Source organism: Cyanistes caeruleus, chromosome 9 (assembly GCF_971803275.1).
Source record: "Cyanistes caeruleus chromosome 9, bCyaCae1.hap1.1, whole genome shotgun sequence".
In the NCBI taxonomy this organism is placed as follows: domain Eukaryota; kingdom Metazoa; phylum Chordata; class Aves; order Passeriformes; family Paridae; genus Cyanistes; species Cyanistes caeruleus.
In genome coordinates this window covers 14894240-14908396 of record NC_141709.1, presented here as the reverse complement: position 1 = coordinate 14908396, position 14157 = coordinate 14894240, and the positions used below count along the sequence as shown (strand labels likewise).

At 45.2% G+C, this 14157-nt stretch overlaps 2 protein-coding genes and 1 long non-coding RNA gene across 8 annotated transcripts in view; 2 read left to right on the top strand and 1 right to left on the bottom strand.

Moving 5' to 3' along the window:
- LOC111932635 (pancreatic alpha-amylase-like) overlaps positions 1–4850 on the top strand; it is a 9667-nt gene extending 4817 nt beyond the window's left edge. For all 6 annotated transcript variants that reach the window (XM_086901471.1, XM_086901472.1, XM_086901470.1 and 3 more), the window contains exons 3-11: positions 258–404; positions 692–889; positions 1369–1599; positions 2474–2607; positions 2693–2815; positions 2927–3026; positions 3238–3359; positions 3469–3594; positions 4164–4850. In XM_086901471.1, coding sequence (XP_086757597.1) covers positions 258–404; positions 692–889; positions 1369–1599; positions 2474–2607; positions 2693–2815; positions 2927–3026; positions 3238–3359; positions 3469–3594; positions 4164–4353 — 1371 coding nt within the window. In that variant the 3' untranslated portion in view covers positions 4354–4850. The remainder of the gene's footprint in view (positions 1–257; positions 405–691; positions 890–1368; positions 1600–2473; positions 2608–2692; positions 2816–2926; positions 3027–3237; positions 3360–3468; positions 3595–4163) is intronic.
- LOC147651622 (uncharacterized) lies at positions 1956–11158 on the bottom strand. Its single transcript, XR_015290329.1, has 2 exons — positions 7148–11158; positions 1956–7107 (listed from the first exon to the last, which is right to left on the bottom strand). It is a non-coding gene; the product is annotated as an uncharacterized LOC147651622 (long non-coding RNA).
- LOC111932634 (pancreatic alpha-amylase) lies at positions 7888–14157 on the top strand. Its single transcript, XM_086901468.1, has 11 exons — positions 7888–8137; positions 8280–8498; positions 9088–9234; positions 9437–9634; positions 11870–12100; positions 12482–12615; positions 12701–12823; positions 12935–13034; positions 13246–13367; positions 13477–13602; positions 13855–14157. Exons 2-11 carry the CDS (start codon positions 8328–8330, stop codon positions 14042–14044), a joined length of 1542 nt encoding a protein of 513 aa, XP_086757594.1. The 5' UTR covers positions 7888–8137; positions 8280–8327; the 3' UTR covers positions 14045–14157.

Sequence of the window (14157 nt, the reverse complement as noted above, 5' to 3'; positions counted from 1 at the left end):
GCTGACCTATTTCTTCAAGTTCAGATGCTTCTTTTCAAATCTTGCAGTCATGAAGATAATTAGGACACTCTGTTCATGGACCCAGTTTTTATACTGTGTTTCTACCTGTTGAAGGCCAGGCCTAGGTCTTTTATTTCCAGCCTACTACAGTGTAAGCAGAGGATACTGAGGATCTAAGTTTTTCTTCTAAAAATACTAGGCAAACAAATTAACCTTTAGCAGTATCCTGTTACTAAGTGCTATTGTTTTATTCACAGATTTCACCTCCAAATGAAAATGTTATCATTACTGACCCCCAGCAACCGTGGTGGGAACGATACCAGCCTGTCAGCTACAAGCTGTGCACAAGATCTGGAAATGAAACTGAATTTAGAGACATGGTGACCAGGTGCAACAACGTTGGAGTAAGTACTTTTGAAATCTTCTGGTGTTTACAATGGAAGAATATAGCCAAGCAGTGATTCTGCCATTTAAAAAAATGAATGCAGTGTTACCTGCCTGTGTCTTGAGCTGCATGTTTTATCACCCTTGCTGTATGCTAACAAAAAAAATAAAAAATTGAATAAAATGTTGGGTTAAGCAAGCAAGCAGAAATAGGGGGAGAGGGCAGGAGGTATGGGAGAGAGAACATTAATTAGTGGTGCTGTGAGAAGTAGCTTTTTCAAATTGTTATGTGGAAACTGTTCTCTAGGTGCACATTTATGTGGATGCAGTAATCAACCACATGTGTGGAGCTAATGCTGGGGCTGGTGACCGCGCTACTTGTGGAAGCGATTTCAATGCAAAGACCGAAGACTTCCCAGCTGTGCCCTATTCTGCCTGGGACTTTAATGATCATAAATGTAAATCTAGAAGTGGAAACATTGAGAATTATCATGATATATCTCAGGTAAACCTACAACTATAGTTTTCATGTACATCTGTTCCCGTGCTGTGATTTCTTTGCTCTCAGTTACAGTGAGACTTTTTTAAAAGGAATATAACAAAGACTCACAGAAAGCCATCCAAATTAATAGCAGAGGTTAGTGTTGCTATCAGGAGCACCAATTCTTAAAGGGATAGCTGTACTTGAGACAATGGATCAGTTTCAGATTCAGACAAATGTGCTTAGGTAATTAATTAAGACAGTTTAAAGCTCATAAAATCTATTTATGTGTTATAAAGATCGAAGATACTATTTGCCTTTTATTGTAATTTGAAAGTTTTCCTTGGGCTTAATTTCAAAAAAGAGGGGAAAGATGTGCATGGGGAACAAAGGCTACTGAAGGTTTTGTTTGATATCATAAAGAACATTCAAAACACAAAAGTGTAGAACGCTACATGAAGTTCATTAGGTGGAAAGTGTTTGATTTGAGGATTCTTGGCCAGGTCCGGGACTGCCGCCTGCTCAGCCTGCTGGACCTGGCCCTGGGGAAGGACTACGTGCGCTCCAGGATTGCCGAGTACCTGAACCATCTCATTGCCATCGGCGTAGCAGGGTTCCGGATCGATGCTGCCAAGCACATGTGGCCTGCGGATGTCAAGGCGATTTTAGACAAGCTGAAAGATCTAAATACTCAATGGTTTCCTGCAGGAACTAAACCTTTCATTTACCAGGAGGTAATCTCTATTTTTTTAAATTTTTACTTCACAAACATATTTCTTGCAGGCCCAGTACAGACTTGGTCACACATGGCAGTGCTTTGCATGGGCTGAGCCCAAGCACATCTACAGAAATCATCCTCAATACCATCCTCAATCATAATTAACAAATAGCTAATCTGCCCATAACTGGTACTTGATGTGCAAAATGCCCCACTTGTTTTGGACCTTCTGGAATTAGGCAACCTGGAAATTTTATTGAGATGAAATTTACTACATTGAAGTTAGTGTAAAAATTCTGTTCGTTTAAAAAAGAGATTTCATTTCCTGAATTTTAAATTCTGGATAATAAATAGCAACAGAAGACAAAAGTGTTGATTGTGGTCTGAAACTTTATTTTCCAATGGCATAACAACTATTACTTGATATTCACAATTTTTGTTTTACATTTGAATAACAAATTGGAAGAAAGAGGTAAGTGTTGGTTTCAACAGAATCTAAATGTGCTGCACACATTTTATTAAATTAGGATCTTGCCTGCAAAGTCTAGGCAAATAGAAGCATTCTTTAACTCACATATTAAGAGGATGCAGCACAACTGCTGGAAGCAGAGACACAGGTGACCATGCTAAATATAAAATGAGTGCAGCCCAAGCCTTAATCATGGGTAAGTGATCAGTTGGGGTAAGGAGATAGAGGATAGAGATGGAAATGAGATTCACAGCTGGGCTAAGCTAAAAGGAGAAAATAGCCTTACATACAGTTTTGCAAGAAAGCCAAATAACATAATTAGCTCAAGTACTGTCCCCTTAAATGAAGCAATGTCTAAAGCAATATTTTTTATTTGTTCAGTTTTTGAGTAGAAAGCAATGCTCTGTCTTTCCTGTACCAGGTAATTGACTTGGGTGGAGAGCCCATCAAAGGCAGCGAATACTTTGGAAATGGCCGAGTGACAGAATTCAAATACGGTGCCAAGCTGGGGACAGTGATCCGCAAGTGGAACGGAGAAAAGATGGCCTACTTAAAGTAAGGGTGAAGATGCTGCAACTTACCCAGGATTCACTGGATACACCAATTGACAGGGTAGCTTCAAGTCTGTGCTTTTGTTTAGGAACTGGGGAGAAGGCTGGGGCTTTGTGCCTTCCGACAGAGCCCTGGTCTTTGTGGATAACCACGACAACCAGAGAGGACACGGGGCTGGTGGAGCTTCTATTCTCACCTTCTGGGATGCCAGGTACGGGATTGCTCTTGTCTGGGCGATGCTTCTTGCTTTTGCTTGTTTGTCTGTGTGTTCTCTGGCAGGTTCCTCCTTCCATGTCTCACTCCTTGTTTGTCCAACAAACAGGCTCTATAAAATGGCATCTGGTTTCATGCTTGCCCACCCGTACGGGTTCACCCGTGTGATGTCAAGTTTCCGCTGGCCAAGATATTTTGAAAATGGAAAGGTGAGCTATTAATGCTGAAGACCCATCCATGGGGATAAAGGGTTAGAAGAGGGCCAGAGAAGTAGTGCAGTGCATTTCAGTTTGTCAGGTGATTTCCCTGTGCCATGCTGGATGTAGCCAGTGGAACTGTGATGCTCCCTCTGGCTTTGCTCTCCAGAGGGGCTCTCTGCATTTTCAGTCAGAAGAGATAAAGCTGTCTTTTTAATGACAGGATATCAATGACTGGGTTGGGCCCCCAAGTAACGCGGATGGCTCCACAAAGCCTGTTACAATCAACGAGGACACGACCTGCGGCAACGACTGGGTTTGTGAACATCGCTGGCGTCAGATCAGGTAGGGCACTGGGCAGAAACAAGATGTAAAAGCGCTTGCTTCTGCTTCCTGCTCCACGTGGCTTTAGAGCTGCTGCAGGTGCAGTGACAGACATTGCTTGTGTTTTCAGGAACATGGTTATCTTCCGTAACGTGGTGGATGGTGAGCCTTTCTCCAACTGGTGGGACAATGGCAGCAATCAAGTGGCTTTTGGCCGTGGTAATAAAGGCTTCATCATCTTCAATAATGATGACTGGTGAGTAGGAGGGAAATAAATTATAATTTATTACAATTAAAAATAAATTATTATTTATTAAATATGCATTTAAAAATTCTAGTTAGTAATGAAACCTTTACAGGTGTTGTTAGCTTGAATAGATACTTCTAATGGATGCCCCAGTTGTTGACAATTTATATTTAGCATAGACACTCTTCACTCTTGGCAGTTCAGGCCTTTTACTATTTCCCAGTCCTGAAGCTGGCTGTGTCACTGGGCCTGGTCAGCCAGCAAAGTCTAATTTTATAGAAGTGAGGGAACTTGTAAATTTGGGAATATGTTCCAAATGTGACAGTTTTAAAAACTGTATTGGACTCTTTTATGCAAGAATGAGATACGAGAACGGGAGTATGTCGGGGCTCTAATAATTAGCTGTAGATTGTGGTGATGAGGAGCTTGAAGTATGTAGTGATTGAATAGATTCTGCAGTGTCCAGAGAAGGGATAGAGGATAACTCCAGAATTATCTAACATCTGATGTCTCCAGTATCATCTAAAGAGCATTTTAGAGTCCTCATAATGCTTACAGCACTTTGTTCTTTTCCAAAGGTCCTTGAATGTATCTCTGCAGACCGGTCTGCCTGCTGGCACTTACTGTGATGTCATTTCTGGGCAAAAGGAAGGTGACTTCTGTACAGCAGTTGAAGTTCATGTTGCTGCTGATGGCATGGCTAATTTCCTGATTGGGAATGAAGATGAAGACCCATTCATTGCCATTCATGTTGATGCTAAATTGTAACCAGATGTGTTGTGCATGTGCTCTTCCTTCTCCTCTGTATCTTTGTTAACAGCAGACAGATGTGCCGAATGTCCTGGCTCTCCACACTGCATGAGCCAAGACTGAGCAAAGTGTGTTAGCTGTAACACTAATGAAATAGTGAACAGCTGCTGTACAGAGAACTGGTGGTGCCAATGCAGATCTGGGGGTGGTGCTATATATCTGTGCATTTGGAAGTGCAATTTATTCAGTTAAGGTACTAATAAAAAATGGAAGGAGAAGATTGACATTATTAAATTTAAAATCACGCTGTTCTGTGCATAAGTGGAAATGTAGTTCTCTTTAGGGGCAAGCAGGATTGGGAATCGACAGGCTATCCATAAACCAAGAGAAGACCCCTTTGTGCTGAAACATGTCACATTCAAGTTGATAAAAAGTTATATCAGTTGAAGATGTACTTCTTCTGTTGGTCTGTACATTCTTTCTATCTGGTGAATAAAAAATGGCATTGAGATCAAGTTTATCCCTTTTTTGTGACAAAACAAACATGGGAGCCAGAGTCAGAAGAAGCTGGTCCATGCCAGTCAGTTATTCCAGCCTGTGGCATCCTTTGAGTCCGTGTGTTACCTGGTTCACAGTCAGCTTGTGCCTGTACGAATCAAAGCCACACATTGTTACCCTAGTGCTGACTTGATATGAATTGCTGATGGCTGGAATGCACTCACCATTAGGATGGTGGGCACTCTCAGTTGTAAGAAAGCAATATGTGGGTTGAAAGCAGCTAAAGCCCATTGCTACCTTCAGAAAACTTTTGTTAGTTACTCACTTTGTATAATCCTTCGTGCTGAGCTGTGTGTATGCCCTTCCCCATGCTGGTCTGGCTAAACCAAGGAGCCTTCACACCCTTTTAATTAACACTCTCAGGTGATGCACTCAAGTGGCACAGTTGTTTGAAATAAAGACCACCTATGAGCCCTTTGTGCTGACTTTTATGTCAGCATTTTTTCGCAACCTGCTTGAGCAGTCACAGCCTGCAGAGCCTGCCATGGGAGTTCTCCGTGCCCCCTTTCCCATTGGCATTGCCATCCATTGCATTGGGTTATTGAGGATGGGTCCATCCTGTTCTTGGCTGACAGCAGCATATTTTTCACTAGAAAATACATATAATTGGAAACTGAAAGTCATGCAGTGACATTCCATCACCTCAATGGGACTCCATAGGGAATGTTGATGTAAAAATTAACCTCAGGCATGCTGGTTTCTCTCAGTGATATTGGGGAATGAGGGGGACTGTTTAAATTGAATTGGTAATCACAAGGTGCAATCACACACTGGTTCCTTGCTGTTAGTGAGTAGGCAAGGTCATTTACAGTGATTTACTATTTTATTGCAGTAGTGGAAAAAGAGACCTTATTAAAGGTCTGCAATATGAAAATGAACAGGTGGAAAAGTGGGACCTACTTGAGTGTTTTGTCCTTGAAGACCAAATCTGGGAAAGAGAAGGACACATGTGACACGCTGGTATGGCTAGTTTTAGAAAGAACACACCAGAGGCAGTACAGATAAGAAGTGCACTGATATTTTTCTCCTCAGTAACTGTGACATTTTTTTGGAACTTTATTTTCTTCACAGGTATTCATCAAATGCCAGTGATTTTCTAGTCTTTGCATTCTCTTGGAGTATTATTGTTAATACAACTCAAGTTAATTCTTGGAGGATTGTCCCTGAGACATTGATCTTATCAATGTCAATTATTGATCACTTCCAAATGAAGACCTGAAATAATTTCATGAAGAAAAGTCAAAGATCTTTTTTTTGAAGGAGGAAATTGTAGGAAATGCAAGAAAGGACTTGGACAACAGCTCTAGAATTCAAATTCAGTTATATGTCCGGAGCTAAAACTCATCTGCCCTATCATTTGCATCTGATTTTGGAATTTGTTCCTTGACTCAGATGAATCATTGATCACTTAAAATGAGATGAAATCTTATGCAAAGTTTCTGCTGGAGATGCAAATGCAACTCTGATCACTTTCCATCAGCTGCTCTTCATGACCATGTGAAGAAAACCTGTCACAGTTCATAGCAGGGACTGGGCAATGACCCCAGAGAAACATTAGGTGTAAGAAGGTGTCAGTTCCTAGTTCCAGTGGGATTCACCTGGTGAAGACCCACAACCTCTTGTGTGATAAATCTGTTACTGATTAAACATTGTGTTGCATTGTTTTTGCCTGGTTTTAGGTAGAGGACCAGGGTGGCTCCTGTGGGAAGCTGCTGCAAACTTCCACCATGTCCAGCAGAGCCAGTCCCTGATGGCTCTGAAGATGGACATGCTGCTGGCCAAAACTGGGACAATGAGAGAGGTAATGTCTCTGTGATGACTTATTTTAAAGAAAATCAAAACAAAGTCACATGGTTTTTCTTCTAATCAGAAAAGAAGAGAAAGTGAGAACATGTGAGGGAAACAATGTGGAGACACCAAGGTCAGTGCAGAAGGAGGGAGAGGAGATGCTCCAGGTGCCAGAGCTGAGCTTCCTCTGGAGGCCGTGGTGATGACCATGGTGAAGCAGCTGTGCCCCTGCAGCCCATTGGGATCTACAGGGACACAGAGATCCACTCACAGCCCATAGGGATCCATGGGGGATGAAGAGATCCACTCATATCCCGTGGGGATCTACAGGGATGCAGAGATCCACCCGCAGCCCATGGAGATCCATGGGGGATGAAGAGATCTGCCTGCAGCCCATGGAGATCCACGAGGGATGCAGAGATCCACCTGCAGCCCATGGAGATCCACGAGGGATGCAGAGATCCACCTGCAGCCCACGGAGATCCACAGGGGATGCAGAGATCCACCTGCAGCCCATGGAGATCCATGAGGGATGCAGAGATCCACCCACAGCTTGTGCAGGAGGAGCAGGTAGATGCCTGGAGGAGGCTGTGATCCAGTTGGAGACCCAATGGAGAGAGGGGGCCTTTGCTGCCAGGCTGGAGCAGCCTGTCCTTGGAGGACCGCAGCCCGTGGGAACAGCCCGTGGGAACATCGCAGCAGTTTTGGGAGGGCTGTCTGCCATGGGAAGGACTGAGGCTGCAGCAGATGCTGCAGAGTGCACCTGTGCTGAAGAAGTTCATGGAGAACTGTCTCCCATGGGAGGCACCCCACGGTCCACAGGGGAAGAGCTCCTCTCCCAGAGCAGCAGCAGAGAACCTCAGTGATGAACTGACCAAACCCCCACGCTGGGTCTCCCTGCACTGTCTGTGGGAATGGGGGAAGGGCTGGGGGAGAACAGTGTTTTAAGGGCTTATTTTACTTCTCTGATTCTGTTGGTAATAAAATTCACTTTGCAACCTCAAGTTGAACTTATTTTGCCCTTGAAATGTTTTTTTCCTGGTCCTTGTCTCACTCATGAGCCCTTTGTTAGTTTTTTTCTTTCCCTCTCCACAGCCCAGCTGTAGCAGAGGAGTTTGAGCAAGCAACTCTCGAGGGTGCCTGGCATTGGGCCAGTGGCAAACCACAGCAGTTGTTCATATCCTGGTCTGAACTCAGTCTAATCCTGAGGGCAAGGCACTTCTGAATGCTGTCAAACCTATTCATTCTCCTAATGGTGTTAGATTTCCAGTCATCTTTCAATCACCTCCCACTCCTTTTTCCTTCCAGACACCACTTTGAGGGTCTGCATGTTATGTTTTGGAATACTCTTGCTAAAGTATCTTTGTTTGTGTGATTGGAAAGAGTGCAGTTCTGGATTTGGGTGCACTGCTTACGGACCTCTTGGTTTATGATGGCGTATAATCATTGTGAAAAGGTATTTTATCTTCAGCTGTTGGGTAATCCAGGAGAAAAAACAAACCAAAGGAATGATATTGAGCTAGCTATCTAAATAATAACTGATAGCATTGATCCATGTGAATTTCGACACCTGCTACAGGAACTTTCTCATCTTGCAGGCACATAAATAGCAAGTGAAGAGACCACAGCCTTACACTGAAGGCACCATGCAAGTCATCCTCCTCCTCCTCGCAGCTGCAGGGCTCTGCTGGGGGCAGTACAACCCCAACACTCTCCCAAAGAGAACATCTATTGTGCATCTCTTTGAATGGCGCTGGCAGGATATTGCTCAGGAGTGTGAACGCTACTTAGCTCCTAATGGATTTGGAGGTGTTCAGGTGAGTTGTTTCCTGAGTGGTAGGAAAATGGCATTGTAATATTTGATTAATTAGTCAAAATGCTGGAGACAGTCATCTCCCAGTAACTCTGCTGCTGAGGAGGGAGGGCTGGAAGTAATTGCTTTTAGAAGCAACCCTAACCCTGCAGGACCAGTGAATGATGGTGTACCTCTACCAGATCAGTTACAAAGGGGCATGCTTTCCTCTGAAAAGCTTCCCCTGAAAGCTAAGTAGAAGTTAAAGCTCTTTACCTTGTTCAAAAGGAAGTATGGAAGCAACGAGGTTTGGCATTCCTAAGGCTGTCACTATTAAAGGTAAAAATAATGGCTGTGGCTTCAGCCCTTCCATGCACATGACCTCGAAAGCAGGCCCATGCTTGACTTGGGCAACCCACAGGTACAAACCAAAATGTCTTTCTTGCCAGTGTACAAGACAGACATCTCACAGACCTGAACTTCTGCTGTGGGAGAGAGACTGGGTTGGGTACTGAGCTTCCTGAGGGCAGAGGTCCTGAGTGCAGATTTTTGCCCTTAAAATGCTGAAATAAAACCATTTGATTTCTTATCAAAGTACGTAATTTCATCTGCAGGTTTCGCCTCCAAATGAAAACATTGTTATTACTAACCCGAACAGACCCTGGTGGGAAAGATACCAGCCCATTAGCTACAAGCTCTGTACTCGATCAGGAAATGAAGAGGAATTCAGAGACATGGTGACCAGATGCAACAATGTTGGAGTAAGTGCCTTGAAAATCTGTGTCTGATACAGCAAGAAGTGCTGTATAAACTGAGGGCAGGTGTTGCTGTCCTCAAAGGAAGTGTAAACTGAGAAAAAACTGAAAGGAAAAAAAAATCAACTTAATAGTGATTTGGTAAAGCCTTGGCTATCACTTCACGTTTGCTTCAAAACGTACTGAAATGCACATATTGCTTTTCCAGGTTCGTATCTATGTGGATGCTGTCGTCAACCACATGTGTGGGGCTGCAGGTGGTTCAGGCACACATTCTACCTGTGGAAGCTATTTTAATGCTGGAAACAGAGATTTTCCAGCTGTACCATACTCTGGCTGGGATTTCAATGATGGCAAATGTCACTCTGCAAGTGGAGAAATTGAAAATTATGGTGATATATATCAGGTAACTTCCCTTGGCAAAATTTTCAAATCTTTTTACTTTTTTTTTCTTTTGACATGTTCTTTTAACTCTACAGTAAAATCAAATGGTGTAGTGCTTCACAAAACCTGTGCTTAGGAAGTTGTCAAGTGAATGAAGTAGTGTCCATAGGTACGTGTGGCGCAAAATATTCTAAGTACTGAGAAATCAAGAACCTATGTGCAGATGTTTGCTTCTGAACTGAGCTCAGTGTACTCAGCTCAGTCTATGAGCTCATTTTTATAGCTTATAAAATCAGTTGATTATGATATGGAGCCCCCTTGGAAAACTGACAGCAGTGCAAGGTGGTGCAGTGGTTACACAGCTTCCTGGTTTTTCTAGTTAGAATATGTAACAGCCCTTTCTCAAGCTCTCCCTTCAGCCACTTTGCAACAATACATCATAATGTTTCTGCACTTGCACTGCTTCATGTAAGGCTTGTCCTTCATTGGTTCAGGTGGCTTCTGCTATGTTAATCCCTAAAACACACATCTCAAATCCTGGATTACAATTTAAAGCTATTTCCACTCCCCATTCCTTTGGACTAGACCCTCATGATTAATGTTGTAATGAACTCCTCCCCTTTCCCCTGCTCTGGCTCGGGTTTACCCAGGGACTGCAGTTCCTCAGGGCTGTACGTGCCCCAAGTGCAGGCATTTCTGTGAGCCACGGGCTCTTCAGGAACACACCTGCGGCTCCATGGATTTATCCACAGCCACAGGGGCTCTGAGGGGCGGCTGTTCCAGCACGGCCCTGTCCATGGGCCTCAGTGCCTCTGAGACAGATCTGCTGCAGCACGGCCCTGTCCATGGGCCTCAGTGCCTCTGAGACAGATCTGCTGCAGCACGGCCCTGTCCATGGGCCTCAGTGCCTCTGAGACAGATCTGCTGCAGCACGGCCCTGTCCATGGGCCTCAGTGCCCTCAGAGACAGATCTGCTGCAGCACGGCCCTGTCCATGGGCCTCAGTGCCCTCAGAGACAGATCTGCTGCAGCACGGCCCTGTCCATGGGCCTCAGTGCCCTCAGAGACAGATCTGCTGCAGCACGGCCCTGTCCATGGGCCTCAGTGCCTCAGAGACAGATCTGCTGCAGCACGGCCCTGTCCATGGGCCTCAGTGCCTCAGAGACAGATCTGCTGCAGCACGGCCTCACCCACAGCCGCCGTCCCCTCAGAAAGCAAACCCGCCCAACAGAGCCTCGGCCCGGCTGCAGGCCCTGCAGGGTGTTCCTGCTCCGCTGGGGGTTTATCCATGGCCACGCACTTCCAGGTGCTCCAGCACGGCCTCATGAGCGGCCCCCGGTGCTTCAAGCTGTACCTGCTGCAGCACGGGCCTGTCCTTGGGCCCCGAGCCTTCAGGGCTGCCCCTGCTGTGGCACGGACAGCCCCGGCCACGGGCACTTCCAGACGTGCCCGCTCCGCTGTGGACTTTTCCGTGGCCAGAAACTGTCCCAGACGTACCTGTGCCACCGTGGAGCCACCCCAGGGCACCGTCCCTGTGGCTCGAGCGCACAGCGGAGCTGCAGCGTGTCCGGGACAGCGGCACAGGAGCAGCAGCGCCAGGTGCCAGCCCAGGCCATGGGCAGCGCCGGGATCAGACCGGCCCGGAGGGAGCGGATCAGCAGCACGGGCTGCAGCTGCAGCCGCAGCACAAAGAGCCACTCATCAGCCCTGGGCTCGAGTGCACAGTGAGCCCAGCGAGCCCCACGGCAAGCACAGGAGCCTGTCACCTGTTAGCCAAACAGCAATAACAGCTATAAATTCCATCGAGCACGTTAATCATAGCCATCGGTAATTCAAACCCTTTGAGTCCTATGCTGGGCACCAAAGAGGATTTGTGGTTTAACTCAGCCAGCAGCTGAACACCACTCAGCCTCCTGCTTTCAGTGGGATGGGGCAGAGAATTGGAAGAGTAAAACCGAGAAAACTCATGGATTGAGATAAAGACAATTTAATAGGTAAAAAGAAAACCACACATATAGGCAAAGTAAGACAAGAATTTATTCACCACTTCCCATTGGAAGGCAGGCGTTGAGCTGTCTTCAGGACAGTAGGGCTTTATCATGTGCAATGGAGACTTGTAAAGACAAAAGCCTTTACTCTGGATATCACTCCCTTCCTTCTTCCCAGTCCAATACAACATCATTAACTACTACCCCACCTCCACTCCTCCTTTGGTGTAATACACAGATATCTTTATTATTTTCTTTTCTGTTGCATAGGTCCGGGACTGCCGCTTGAGCGGCCTCCTGGATCTGGCCTTGGAGAAGGACTATGTGCGCTCAAAGATTGCAGAGTACCTGAACTATCTCATTGACATTGGTGTAGCAGGATTCCGACTTGATGCTGCCAAGCACATGTGGCCTGGGGACATAAAAGCATTTCTGGACAAGCTGAATAATCTAAATACTCGATGGTTTTCTGAAGGAACTAAACCTTTCATATACCAGGAGGTAATCTTCACGTTTTTTCATTTATGTTTGCCTTTGTCTTTTGTATCTTTTTTGCCTCCTCCTTCAGAGGAACAACAATACATCTTCATCCAATTTACCCTAGAAGGAGCTCACGATTTACTTAGAGGAGCCCTGCAGACATAGGTAGTTTTGATTCTTAAAAATGCCTCCACAACAGATTGTCAATCAAATTTACCTTTCTTCTTTCATGTTTTTATTTGTGTCTCTCATGTCTTATACTGACTTTGTGCTGATCTACACAGCACAGCTACATAAATAATTTCTTCTCAATGTAAAGCAAGAAGTCATGCTGAGTTTTGTACTTTGCATTGTTGGTATTTGTAAGACAAGAAGGGATGCAGGTTTGCTTTCCTGTACCAGGTAATTGACTTGGGTGGAGAGCCCATCAAAGGCAGCGAATACTTTGGAAATGGCCGAGTGACAGAATTCAAATACGGTGCCAAGCTGGGGACAGTGATCCGCAAGTGGAACGGAGAAAAGATGGCCTACTTAAAGTAAGGGTGAAGATGCTGCAACTTACCCAGGATTCACTGGATACACCAATTGACAGGGTAGCTTCAAGTCTGTGTTTTTGTTTAGGAACTGGGGAGAAGGCTGGGGCTTTGTGCCTTCCGACAGAGCCCTGGTCTTTGTGGATAACCACGACAACCAGAGAGGACACGGGGCTGGTGGAGCTTCTATTCTCACCTTCTGGGATGCCAGGTACGGGATTGCTCTTGTCTGGGCGATGCTTCTTGCTTTTGCTTGTTTGTCTGTGTGTTCTCTGGCAGGTTCCTCCTTCCATGTCTCACTCCTTGTTTGTCCACCAAACAGGCTCTATAAAATGGCGTCTGGTTTCATGCTTGCTCACCCGTACGGGTTCACCCGTGTGATGTCAAGTTTCCGCTGGCCAAGATATTTTGAAAATGGAAAGGTGAGCTATTAATGCTGAAGACCCATCCATGGGGATAAAGGGTTAGAAGAGGGCCAGAGAAGTAGTGCAGTGCATTTCAGTTTGTCAGGTGATTTCCCTGTGCCATGCTGGATGTAGCCAGTGGAACTGTGATGCTCCCTCTGGCTTTGCTCTCCAGAGGGGCTCTCTGCATTTTCAGTCAGAAGAGATAAAGCTGTCTTTTTAATGACAGGATATCAATGACTGGGTTGGGCCCCCAAGTAACGCGGATGGCTCCACAAAGCCTGTTACAATCAACGAGGACACGACCTGCGGCAACGACTGGGTTTGTGAACATCGCTGGCGTCAGATCAGGTAGGGCACTGGGCAGAAACAAGATGTAAAAGCGCTTGCTTCTGCTTCCTGCTCCACGTGGCTTTAGAGCTGCTGCAGGTGCAGTGACAGACATTGCTTGTGTTTTCAGGAACATGGTTATCTTCCGTAACGTGGTGGATGGTGAGCCTTTCTCCAACTGGTGGGACAATGGCAGCAATCAAGTGGCTTTTGGCCGTGGTAATAAAGGCTTCATCATCTTCAATAATGATGACTGGTAAGTCAGTGGCAGAAATAGTGTCCCCAGAGAGAATAGCATCCCTTGTCTGCAATCCAACCTGAGTTGTTTGAGCATGCTTGGTCCAGGGAGCTAAAATGGGAGTGTTAGAGGGGTGGGAACAGAAAGCTCATTATTTACAATGCCCTTCAAATACGGGAGTAAGATCAGGTTGGGAAATCTTACACACAATTTGAAATATTAAAATAATACTTTAAAGACAATGCATAAATAGTGTTTATTTTCCCATAGGAATATGAGCGTCAATCTGCAAACTGGACTGCCTGCTGGTACCTATTGTGATGTTATTTCCGGACAAAAGGAAAACAACAAATGTACTGGAAAGCAAGTGTTTGTTTCTGGTGATGGAATGGCTAATTTCCAGATTAATACCGATGCTGAAGATCCATTTATTGCAATCCATGTTGATGCAAAATTATAATTTGGGAGAAATATCCTTCTCTGTTTGGTCTGTTATGTTTCCCCTATATGTTACTCCTTGGTTTTTGAGAATGAGCAACTCTCTATTGAATAATAAATGGCATTCAAATTGAA

Coding starts and splice junctions, on each gene's coding strand:
- LOC111932634 (XM_086901468.1), top strand. CDS start 8,328: ATGCAAGTCATCCTCCTCCTCCTCGCAGCTGCAGGGCTCTGCTGGGGG. Junction 9,635..11,869: donor ATTATGGTGATATATATCAG/GTAACTTCCCTT, acceptor TCTGTTGCATAG/GTCCGGGACTGCCGCTTGAG. Junction 13,603..13,854: donor ATCTTCAATAATGATGACTG/GTAAGTCAGTGG, acceptor ATTTTCCCATAG/GAATATGAGCGTCAATCTGC.